This window comes from Pteropus alecto, unplaced genomic scaffold, assembly GCF_000325575.1.
Source record: "Pteropus alecto unplaced genomic scaffold, ASM32557v1 scaffold98, whole genome shotgun sequence".
Lineage (NCBI taxonomy): Eukaryota > Metazoa > Chordata > Mammalia > Chiroptera > Pteropodidae > Pteropus > Pteropus alecto.
This window is the reverse complement of record NW_006443570.1, coordinates 2,201,898-2,213,585: the sequence shown is the minus strand read 5'-3', so window position 1 is coordinate 2,213,585 and position 11,688 is coordinate 2,201,898. Positions and strand designations below refer to the sequence as shown.

Here is an 11,688-nt window from a genome sequence, read left to right as displayed (position 1 = left end):
AAAGAGTGGAAAGGAGCCCCAGACTCCTGGGTCCTTCCCTCCACTTCCAAGTCTCATTTTCCTGCCTGTAGCAGGGAAAAAAGCTCCTGTCTTCCTGTCCCTTGGACTGGGAGGTAGATAGGTAAATACCAAGTATTAACTCCTGTGACTGTGTTGGGCACTGGAAAGAGCCGCAGTGAACCCCCAACCTCGAGGGTACCCACCTTAGGGCCCTTGGAAGCATCAGGAAGTCTCCCACGTGGGAGATAAGACAGTCCTGTTTAATATTTAAACAGCAGTGTTCCCTAGCTAGGTCCTCTTATCCCTCCCTCGCTCTGGCCTCGGCTTGGCTTGCACGTCAGGTCGGCCAGGCCTTGCTTTTTCTCACGTCCCCTCCCCACAGTCATGAAGCCCAGCAGAGGCAGCCAGAGTTGGGAGGCTTGACCTTGGGGTCCCACAAATTCATTGGGGAATTTTTCTCTTTAACGGTTTTTGGGAGCATGTTTTAACACCCCTGGGAGCCAAGGCATCACTGACATCTCTTGTTTTTCTGGATGCCCTAAGAGTCACCCACAGGCTTGTGGTGAAAGCCCCACGCCCACCAGGGTCAGAATTCTGACTGCTTAGGGCTGGGCAGATGGTCGTGTATCTGCCTTGCTGGACAGGGACTGGGAATGTGGGCGGGAAAAGATGAGGGAGGATTATGTGAAAGGGTGTGTGAGAGGGAAGTTCAACTGTTCACTCTCCACTTCTGCCCCCACTTTCTCATTGTAGCCAAGCTTCATAATAAAGTGTTTGTCTCCAATAAATGTCTTTCCTCCTTCTTGAATCCAGCTGGTACCTGGCCAGGGGTTGGGGGGCAGGGAGTTGAATGTTAGTCAAAGGCAGAGGGCAGGGAAGAGGAGGTGCAGGGAGGAAGCAGGCTCATAAATGTTCATTCCTTTAGCATGTGTTTATCTTGCACCCACTCTGTGCAGACACTGGGCTAAGTGCTAGGGATATCGTGGTGAACAAAGCAGGCATGATCCTGCCCTCACGGAGCCATAGTCTAGTGGGAAAGACAGAAGGCAAATGGACTACTGGTACCAGGAGAGGAGAGTGTGTGGGTTTGGGGGAGATCCTTAACCGTCCAGACAAAGGTAGACACTGGCCTGAAGCAAGAGAGCACTTAGTGTTTGCATAGGGCTGGTCGGTTTACCAACTTCCATGAACTCTCTAGCCCATCCACACTCACAGGTGCCCACGAAGATAGAATCAGGAAGTGCCTTGTACAGATTAGGAAACTGAGTCAAGGTGAAAACTTGGGTTGGGACTCAAATTCCAAGCTCTACACTTCTCTCCCCTGTCCAGCTCTGCCTCTGATCCAGCAGGGAGCAGCCTCATGCCAGCCGGCCACTATCCTGTTTGTCTCAGCGCTTGGGCTGAAGAGGCTGAGCTCACAGCTAGGGAGGGGGTGAGGTGTGGAGACTGGAGGGGCTGCTTCACACCTCAGGTCTGAGGTATACCTCTCTGTGCTCTCAGCTCAATATAGTTGCGGTTCCCAGGTGCCGCCCCCAGACCCAGGGAAGTCCAGATGGCCAACCGGTCCCGTTCCCCCTCCCAAGGCTTACCCCATTCTCATCACCTCTCAATTCCTTCCCCACGTGGCTCCCTGGAAAGCAGGGTCTGGCTGAGCCAGGCTGCAATTCCCAGGTGTCTGGCTCAGGGTCATCTCTCTCAGGCCAGCCACGAGGAAATCAGGCCTGGAGACGTGCAGGGCAGGCCAGGCAGGGTTAAACAGGGCTCCTGCCCCTCAATGCCCCCAGTGCTCTTCGGGGGGACAGATCAAACTCCAGGCTAGTCAGACTCTGGGTGGGTTTGGGGGTTAGGAAACATCAGAAGAACAGGACACCCTACCCCAACGCCAGTGGGGCCTTTAGCCAAAACCTCACCCTTTCTAGTGTAGGTCTAACATGGGGGTGGGGGTAGACAACGGGCTGGTGCTGACTCCTTATCTCCCAAATCGGGACCGAGGAAGGGAAACTGCTCCCATCGCCCTCCCTGCCCCTACTCAGGGGACGGACATGGACCCTGAGGCCAGGCCTCTGCCCATCTCTATCCCTTCTCAAGCACAGGATGAGCCTCTTCCCCGGCCACGGCAAATGAGATTCCAAGACACTGTTCTCACCCCCGTCGGACACAAGCATGGCAGCACTTACAAAGGGATACACAAAGGTCTTTATTTACAAGTGAGCTGAGGTGAACTTCCCTCATATATTACAAAAAATAAAACGTACATATACATACATATACACACTCTGTATCTATAAAGTTCCTCAGAGGTAAATCTACTCTTGGAAGAGGGCAGGTGCACGGGAGGGGGTGTGGTGGCGAGACTGCCCTGAGCAACGGAATCGGGCTGCTCACACGCTTCAGGTACTGGCAGTAGGGAGAGGAAATTATGAAAGAGAGAGACTGAGAGACGTCTTAAAGGTTAGAAGTCAGGGACAGGGGAAAGATCTGGAAACTAACAAAGGGCTCTTACATCATGTGGATATGAGCAATGATGTCTCATCTTCCCTCGTTGTTCTCTCTTGAAGTGCCTGTGGCCGAGACCCTCCCAGAGGGCCCCTGCGGCCACTCCTGACCCCTCAGAGTGCAGCAATGGCTTTGGCAGCCACCTGGCGGCCCAGCGGCAGGCTGAGGTCCGTGATGGCCAGAACCACCTTGGGGCTGGACATGGCTGACACCTTCACCAGTTCCGATACCTGCCACAGACAGACAGCTGCTCACTGGGGCTACCTCGTGGTGGGTGCGATGTCGTGGGAAGAAGGGGGCCCCCTCCCTGCTCTGAGGGCTAGACGCTAAACTCTCAGCTCTGCTAAAACATGCTGACTCCCTCTGCTCTAGCAGGTGAGGCTAGCCTTCTCCTGACAAGAAGCACTCACCGTGGTAAAGGGCATGAACTGCAGGATGCTGCCTCGGCTGCCCTGCTCCAGGCAGTCCACACACTCTTCCATGAACCACTGCACAAACTGGGTGTGGGGGCCGGCAGTTCGAGACCCCAGGATGGAGGAAATGAGCAGGAACAAGTTGGCTGTGTGGGATGGGGGGAGAATGAGAAGAATTCCATGAGAAAGTCTGAGAAGAGGTTAGACTCTGGGAGGAGGGACTGAAAAGGAAAAAGCAAGTACTAAGAATGCCCCCCAAACTGGGGCTGTCAAATAGAGGAAATGTAAAAGGAAAACTGGAGGTGAGTCAGAAGAGGTGCTAAATGGGAGCCTGAGGAAGACAGGAGAGCCAGCAAGTAGGTGAGATGGAGGACACGGGTGGGGAGATGTGGCAGAGGTGGCAGAGGGCAGCAGGAGGCCCGCTGCCAGCTGGTGAGGCCTTAGCTGCCGTTTCAGGGGTGGGGGTGGGAGGACTCACCCAGGACTCGGTTCAGTGGGTCTCTCATGTTAACAGTGTGGAGCTGGGAAGCCGACAAGGAGCTGCTCATGGACCGGTCAGCTGTGGGGCCAAACGGAGGGAGCACTAAGGAAACAGCCTCCTCTATTCAAACCACCTTTCCCAGGGAAGCCCTGGCCCATCAGGTGTGAAGCGCCTGCCCAGGGAAGGTCCTTGGATCCAGAGTCGCAGAGGAGCCAGAATGCAGAGATCCCCACAGGGAGGTGAGAGAGAACACACACTGGCGAGCGGCGCCAGGTGCCTATCTGGGGGCTGTACACGGACTAAGCTGTTTAATCCTCCCACGTCCACTTTATGGATGAAGAAAACAAGAACTCGGATTTGTTAAGCACCTAGCCAAAGGTCACAGGGTTTGTGGGCGGCAGACCCAGCACCTTTCCTCTGCTCAAGCACAGAGCTGGTTCCCTAGTAACTAAAAAGGCCTCAGAGAAACTTCCAGGCTCAGAAGAAATCTCTAGAAACAGGAAAAATTAAATGCCACAGGAGCCCTTGGAAAAAAGAGGTAACAACATCTAGGGAAGTTGGGTAGGGGACGGGGGGTGCTCTTCAGGCAGGAAGAGTGGGGAGCAGGCCCAAGTCCCAGCCCAGGCCTGCTCCAAGCCTCAGGGCCTGTTTCAGGGGAAGGGAAGTCAGAGCTGGTGAGTCAACAGCACAGACTGTGCCCAAGGCAATGAACTCCCTTGGGTAGCCTATCATTGCCTCCACCTCGGGGTAAGTAAGGGGTTGGGAAGGGCCAGCAGTGTGCCCCAGGCTGGGACTGGATCCAGGCAAAGGACCCTCAACCCTGAGGGGCAGACTCATAGTAGTAACCTTTGGTCCTTCCAGGGGTACAGAGCACTAGCCTACAGGGAACAAAATGGGACAAACTGCCACACTCTCTCTGACCGGCCAACAAGGATGCCCACAGCTGCCGACCAGTGCTAAATAACTGAGGCCGGAGTTTCCAAGGAAGGGAGCAGCCCGCCCCACTCACTGGGACTGCTGGCGTCTTCCTCATTGGAGCTCAGAAGTCGCATCAGCTTCGAGGGCTGCATGTCATCCAAGGGGAAGAGGCTGAAATAATCCTGGAGGGCAGGAGACTCATGATCACCCATTCCTCGATCCCCCAAATTCCCGTACCGGGTAAGAGGACTGAGCGCAGATGGGAGTGGGGAAGTGCCAAGTCCATACAGGCCTCAGTCAGCATCTTCAGCGCGGTTGTCTTCCCTCTGCGTCTCAGTCCCTCTCCTCACCCCCTTCAACAAGCCTCGCGAGATCCACTCACACAGTTAACCCTGCAGACGAGTGACTAACAGGCTACCCAGGGGCAGGGAGGTACCTAACTGCCTTTGCCTGGGAAGGAGCCTCTTACCAGAAAGGGCTCAGGAAATGTCTGCTGCACAAACATATGAACAAGCGAACAGAGGAGTCCCCTACCTCGATGTCTTCACGGTGTCTCTTCTTTTGGCGGGAGGACGCCTGACCCTTGTGGGAGGAATAGGAACTTAGGGCACACCAGACGGCCAACCTGGAAAAGAAGTAAAATCAGAGGGGCCCCAAAGGGGGTTTCTGTGCCAATGGTGATCAGGCCCCATCTGACAGGGCCTCCGCACAGCCCAGCTTCCCTAGGTGACCCCAGGTAAGGGCACCCAACTCGGGGCTGCAGGGACTTGAGGCTCTATAGAGAATCCTACTTGGCGAGAGCAGTCCCAGGGGGGTCCATGAGGCTGTGCCACTTGGAAGAGTCGGTGAGCAGGCCAGGCAGGATGTGGCCCAGCAGGACCAGTGTCACCTGCTGCATGTCCAGGCAGAAGATGGAGTAGAGCAGCTCCACTGCCCGCAGAGTGTGCTCCTTCCGCGTCTCCTTTAACAGCTCCTAGATGGGCAGGTGAGAGGGGATTTAGGAACTAGGGGCCCTGACTGTGGCGCTCTGACATCCCTGCCACTCCAGCCCGGCTCTCCGGGAAGGTACGCAGGGAACCCCAGCTGCTGCTCCAGCCTTCCCTCTGCCTCGGAGCCTCTGGCCAGAGCTACCTGAGGAGGCAGCTCCCCTCAGAGTCCAGGAACTTTCCAGGCCAGGACCAGCCTCTGTATTCCTAGGAATCTTCTCGCAGCATTTAAGAGGCCTCTCAGAGAGGCCTGGCTGACCAGGCTGAGTGCTGGGAAGTCAGAGGATGGGACTGAGTTTCATCCTATAGGGTATTTTCTCAGATGTCTCCTGGAGCCTGAGATACCTGCTCTCTCAGCCCATGGTTCTGGCTCTCACCCACCCACCCCGGGTACCTTAATTAGGTTGTTGCAGAACCAGTAGACGCCTCCCATGTGCAGCAAGGTGTCAAAGATGTGGATAGAGCGACTGTCCACCCATCCCTTCTCCAGCACCTTGGCAAATATGTCTGTTAGCACCTCCTTGATGGGCCGCTTAGGGGGTAGCAGGTTCCAGTAGGGCATTGTGTCCATGCCCGGGGATGGGAACTTGATCTGTGTAGCTGTCTGCTGCAGCACGTCAGCACACATATGCTCCAGGATCGAGCTCATGATCACCACCCTGGGGGAGGGGGAAGAGGACCTGAAGCTCAGGCAACACTGGGTTCAAGAGCCAGGCTGGAGAGAGGAAAAAATATCTAGGCCAGACTTTTCCCAGGACTTGGATTACGGAAATATTTCTGGGGAATTAACCCCATTCTACGCTGAGGAAGGAGACAAGAGGAATCCGCAAACCCCTAGCAGACCTGACTCTACCAGTTCTGCTCCTGGCAGTACTCTGACCTGCTGGACACAAAGCCTACTGCGGGGGAGCTCTCCTCCCCCCGGTTATTCCAGCAATATATTCATATTTTCTCTCTCCATCTTCTGCCATCCCCCAGGCCTAGCCCTGCCAATCCTGACATAAATAAATACAATCACTTCCCTCTGGGCTGAGTGCTTGAGGGGTGTCCCCGCCCAGCCTTGGCCTCCTCCCAAAGTAAACTGTTACTTCCAGGACAGGGGCCCAAAGTCTTCCCCATAGGCCTCTTCCTGGCCCTCTGTAGCTGGGAAAACATAAATGTATATCCAGGGATTTTCTCATGAAGAGTCCTCGACCGTGAATACAGACCTAAGTCTGGGTGCTAACTGCTCCTGGAATGCTAGGTGGCTCTGGGAAAGTCACTGTGACTTTCTGAGCCACTTTTTCCACCTACATGGTGAAGACACAGATTTCCCACTACTCCCCACCCAGATAGGAATCGGGGTACTTAGAATGGAGAGGAAACACTCCATTACTTGTTGGGAGGCAGATGATGAGGAAAGAAAGAAAGGAGGCAAGAGAAAAAGAGGAGATGAGATTTCATGGATCCTCCTCACCCTCATTTCAGCTCAATCTTCCACTTCTCCCTTCTAAGAAATCCTAGTGGCTACCTTGTGAGTCATCACTCACAACTCACCAGTTGGTTCATAGCCATGTTAATGGCAGCACTATTCACAACAGCCAAGAGATGGCAGACGCCCCTGTGTCCACTGACTGATAAATGAATAAGCAGAACATGCCATATACATACAACAGAATATTATTCAGCCTTAAAAAGGAAGGAAATTCTGTGCTATGACACGGATGAACCTTGGAGATATTATATGAAAAGAAATATGCTAATCACTAAAAGACAAATACTGTATAATATCACCTACATAGGGCACCTAAGATAGTCAGATTCATAAGAATAAAAAGCAGAATGAAAGTTATGAGAAGCTGGGGGGAGGGAGAAACAGGTGAATTGTTGCTTAATAGGTACAGAGTTTCAGATTTCCAAGATGAAAATTCTGAAGATGTTTCATAAAAATGTAAGTGTACTTAACATTACTGAACTGTACACTTAAAAATAGTTAAGATGGAAAATTGTGTTATGAATTTTTTTACCACAAGTAAAAAAAAAAAAAAAGCTACTGAATGGGTAAATGAACCAATACCACTGAACTCAACATAGCTAAAGTCACCAGGGAGATTCTCCAAGCCCCTGAAAAGCCAAGGCAGAAAAATGTCACAAAAGTCAGGTAGGATGTAAGGGTATGTAAGGTGGGGTGGGTAGGTCCAAAGCCTACAAAATCTACAGACAGGCTCATAGTTCCTAGACAGTGACACACTAGGATAATCACTTTGTTCTTCTGGCAAGCTAGTTCTACAGAACTGGACCTCCCTGAGGGTTTGTTTGGGGTCTGTATTATGGGACACGCAGATCCTGGATTAGAAACACTCCCGGCACAGAGATACACACTAACTGTTACTGAGTCAGCGAGTGAATATGTGAGTAAGAATGTGAGTGAGTAAGTGAGTGAGCAAGTGAGCAGCATGTTCAGGAAGGTGAAAGACGAGGGAAATACTGGTTGCTGGAGGTGCCGACCTCTCACGACAGACCTGCGGGGTTCCAGAAGGGAGGGGCCGGGTGACTGACCTCTCATTGTAGAACTGCAGGGTGTTCTCACTATACAGTGGCCCTGCCAGCTGGCGTATCATCTGCAGCGACTTCTCACGCTCATCCAGTCCCAGCATCCGCACGTGGGCCACAAGCCAAGCCACAGCACACACCGCCAGACTGCACACCTTTCCCTTGATGTTATCTGTGATTTTCTGAGAGAGGGAAAAGCGGTGACTGGGGCCACTATCTCCCGTCCCCCGGCTATCACTATCCCCGTCTTCTGAGGGCAGCTAAGTGTAGCAGGTGGAGTCCTGGGCCACATTCCACACCTCTTTTCACCACAAGTTTGATTTTCCCTTTACCTGGGTAGGAAAAGAGAAGGTTGCTGGAAAGGTGGGGCTACCTGGATGGACTCGAAAGCCAGTACGCCATTCTCCCAGGCATTGAGGATTTCCAAGATGGCCGCTGAAATGCTGAGACAGGCTTCGTGCCAATTCATCTGCCTGCAAGGGGGCGAAGGCAGGAGAAAAATCACCACAGGGGAGCATGAAATGGGTTGAGAGGGACTTGGTGCTGTCCCCACCACCACCCTTGGAGTAGGAGCCCAGGCCACTGACACCAGCTTCATCTCGGAGGAGTTGTTGAGGAGGGCCACTAGAGACTCCACTTTGGTGGAGTCAGGCCGGAAGCAGGGGTGGTCAGGGTTCAGGATTTTTCCCTCCTCGGGCATGCATGTCTGTATCCAGGTCTCAAAGAAGGGCACCTCTGCTCCTGTGCTTGACTCAGACATAATCACCTGGAAAAAAAGGAGGGAAGGGTAACCAGCCGAGAAAGGATAGCACAGCACCCTGCACCTCAGTTTCCTGCCCCCACTGCTTTTCCCTTCCTAGCCTGAAAAAGTGGGGATAAATTGGTCTAAATGAGAATGACGAGGGCTATGCTGCCACCTAGTGGTTAGTGTGAGTGTGGCACTGAAGGATTAGGGATGTGACCAGGGAGACATCTATTGACTTCTCCTGGGTGGGCACCTGATTTCTATAGCTGCACAAGTAATAGACTTGGGTGACTGAAAGGGGGTAAGGGGTGAGGTGTGGAGAGATACTGGTTGCTTTCTTCCCCTTTGCTCCGCCCACTTAGTGCCCCTAATCCCCCTGCTCTCCTTTCACTCACCTCTGAGCCATAGGTCTGGGCCACATGGCACAGCATAAGGAAGGAGATGTCAAAGAGTAAGGCTCGAACTGGGGCTGCTTTGGCTGTGAAGAATGAAAAGGCTGAGCCCGCAGCTAGAGCAGGGGCCTGATGCCCTTGTCTGGGTTGGGAGGGGATCAGGATTCACCTCAAGGAAGGTCAGAAACCAAGTGGCTCTTTCAAAGCTCTGAGGCTCAGAATCCTTTTCTTGAGTCTCAACTGGGACATCATCCCTTCCTTGGAATCAAAGACTCCTGATACCTTCCTTCAATCCTCCCCGCCTGCCAATATCCAACCAAATCATAAGGAGGAGAGAGACTGACAGGGGTGGTTACGGAGAAAGCCTTTTCCCAGCATTGCCCTCTCTCAAGTGTCCCCAAAAGCTTCATCAGTCATTGCTCAGGGGAGAAAACAGCCTCCCAGGATGAGCGAAGGCACCCTTTTCCATCCCGAGCTCTCCGTCCACACCCCTCTTTCAGTGTCGACCAGGCCTGGGGAATCGCAGAGTTGACTTACTGCTTTCTTCACTGCCGTGTGTCGTGAATTCATTCAAACTGTGGAAGGAATGGAAACAAGTCACATCAATCAGGGCAAGGGCTGAGCAACAGCTGGGTCAGGGTGATAACACCCACTCGGAGAGGCAGTAGAGTCGGAATTACATGTTAAACTTAAAATGAACACCATGGCTACAGAACAAAGACCTCTTACTTATTTTTAAAAGATTTCCAAGGCCTAGAAGATGGCTTGCTGAATAGAACAATATTCTACATATCCAATTCCAGGTCAACCAAAAAAAGTCAACAGAATTTGAGAGGCCATGATTAATAACTGGACACACACCAAATCCCTCCACACCAACTGTTTAATGTCTTGTTACCTCCTCAAATGCCTTCACTTTATCCTCAGCTGAAAAGAGGCTTCATGTCCAAACAACTGGGCCCCTCCCAGAGTCTCCAGCTGGGATGCTCTGCTTTGGCCTGGGTATGTATGGAGAGACCTAGACCCCAGGGCTCATCCCTATCCTGTTAATTCCTCCTTCAGGAACACCTCCCCGACCCCGGTCGAGAGCTCAGCCTTCCTTACTTGATGAATTTCCGAGCGAAGGACTTAAGCTTCCCAGTGGCTGCAGCTGCAGCCAGCAACAAATCCAGACTCTTCCCAGAGAGCATGTGGCCCAGGACCCCCAGCAGCCCCTCTGGGGACTTGGAGTGGTCTGCATCCATCGTCTGGGGACACGACAGGAAATCAAGTCCTGAAGAACACTGAAGACCCCCCCAGATACAGCCTAGCCACAGTCTCTCTGTCTCCATTAAATAGTACACCGTGACCTGCAATTTAATCTATGTCTTTCTGATTCCAATCCGAAAAACAGTTCCTAAAATCTATCCTTGCTCTCCGATCCATTCCTCTCAACTAAATTGGGATGATGGAGCTGGGGTTGGGGTTGAGGTTGAGGTGGGCAATGTCACTGCTATGAGTCTCCATTGTTTCCACATGAGACAACCTAAGTGAAAGCACCTACCACAGTGCCTGGCTTACAAGTGATGCTAAACAAACATTAGTTTTCCATGCTGGCTTCCCTTGCCTTCCCTTTTTCTCTATTTCCAAAGTAACTATGCATAAAAGCCAGCAGAGAGAGAGGTGTATAGCCTCGCTTATTTATCTGGAAATAGAGGGAAAATTAGAAAACGGGAAGAGATGATCCTGGTGGTGAAGGAAGGGCCCACTCACCTTGAGGATGTTAGTGACAGTGGGCTCCGCGCGGAGGATCAGCCCAGGATTGGGCTGAATGTTGGCGTTTTCTCCTGCTTTTGGCTGGGGTGCATGCTCCCGGTCTACTGCACTGTGGCCATAACCAGTAGGCCAAGAGAAGAGGAATAAAGGTTAATTCTTGATATGCTCCCTAGAAGCAGAGCACAGTGAAGGTAGGAGGCACATAAGAACCTTTGATGTCAGGGTGACGTTTATGAAAGTGTATCCAATATTGCAATTGCTTCAGTTTGTCATTGGTTATTACATCTATTTTGAAAGTTTAAAATCGAAGGAAGATTTATAACTTTGGCTTTGATCACAAAGGAGGCTGAGAGTTAAGAGTGCAGAATCTAACAGAGCAAAACCCTGGTCTACAGAAATCAGTGTTTCCTATTCCTGGTAACCCTAGGCCTGGTGCCAGTCACCTGCAACCTAAACTCTACACGGGAGAGGAAAAGGCACCCAGCAGCCCAGTCTGGACACGAGAGAGGGAGGGCAAAGGGTCCCTGAACTGGTCCTAGGGGGCTCACACTTACCGCTTGGCCATAAGGTTGTTCACACTGGCTTCAGACAGAAGCCCTTGCTTTCTACATTCTTGGAGTAGGAAGTCTGTAAAGTCACAGCTGTGAGGGAAAAAGATGATGAGGGGACTGGGCACAGACCAAGAGCAATGGGTCCCGGCCCAGTATCCTCCCTCCTTTAGGATGATGACTGTTTGGAGCGCCAGACGGAAGGTAGAGGGTAGAGGGGCTCGGGCACTTGGCCACTACGGGGCTGTTGCCTCCTGCTCCTGCCAAGGACAGTGAACAAGGAGACAGTCCCTTGAGGTTTATCTGGCACAGAAGAGCAGTGGAAGAGCCCAGAACACCTTCCAGTAGAGTGGGGAGGGTGAGCAGGGGAGTTCGTACTTGCAGCGCTGGTCAGCTTTGTCCAGCAAGGGTGAGCTTCAGCA

At 52.4% G+C, this 11,688-nt stretch overlaps 1 protein-coding gene and 1 non-coding gene across 2 annotated transcripts in view; both read right to left on the bottom strand.

Moving 5' to 3' along the window:
- Positions 1-2,173: 2,173 nt before the first annotated feature.
- The window catches only part of MED24 (mediator complex subunit 24), a 22,256-nt gene continuing 12,741 nt past the window's right edge, over positions 2,174-11,688 (bottom strand). The window contains exons 13-28 of the mRNA XM_025041722.1: positions 11,645-11,681; positions 11,273-11,359; positions 10,716-10,827; positions 10,068-10,210; positions 9,501-9,538; positions 8,967-9,049; positions 8,414-8,592; positions 8,200-8,299; positions 7,833-8,008; positions 5,689-5,953; positions 5,100-5,281; positions 4,843-4,933; positions 4,400-4,490; positions 3,388-3,468; positions 2,907-3,055; positions 2,174-2,726 (exon numbers count right to left, since the gene is read on the bottom strand). Coding sequence (XP_024897490.1) covers positions 2,610-2,726; positions 2,907-3,055; positions 3,388-3,468; positions 4,400-4,490; positions 4,843-4,933; positions 5,100-5,281; positions 5,689-5,953; positions 7,833-8,008; positions 8,200-8,299; positions 8,414-8,592; positions 8,967-9,049; positions 9,501-9,538; positions 10,068-10,210; positions 10,716-10,827; positions 11,273-11,359; positions 11,645-11,681 — 1,931 coding nt within the window. The 3' untranslated portion in view covers positions 2,174-2,609. The remainder of the gene's footprint in view (positions 2,727-2,906; positions 3,056-3,387; positions 3,469-4,399; positions 4,491-4,842; positions 4,934-5,099; positions 5,282-5,688; positions 5,954-7,832; positions 8,009-8,199; positions 8,300-8,413; positions 8,593-8,966; positions 9,050-9,500; positions 9,539-10,067; positions 10,211-10,715; positions 10,828-11,272; positions 11,360-11,644; positions 11,682-11,688) is intronic.
- LOC112473457 lies at positions 9,128-9,231 on the bottom strand. Its single transcript, XR_003044021.1, has one exon. It is a non-coding gene; the product is annotated as a small nucleolar RNA SNORD124 (small nucleolar RNA).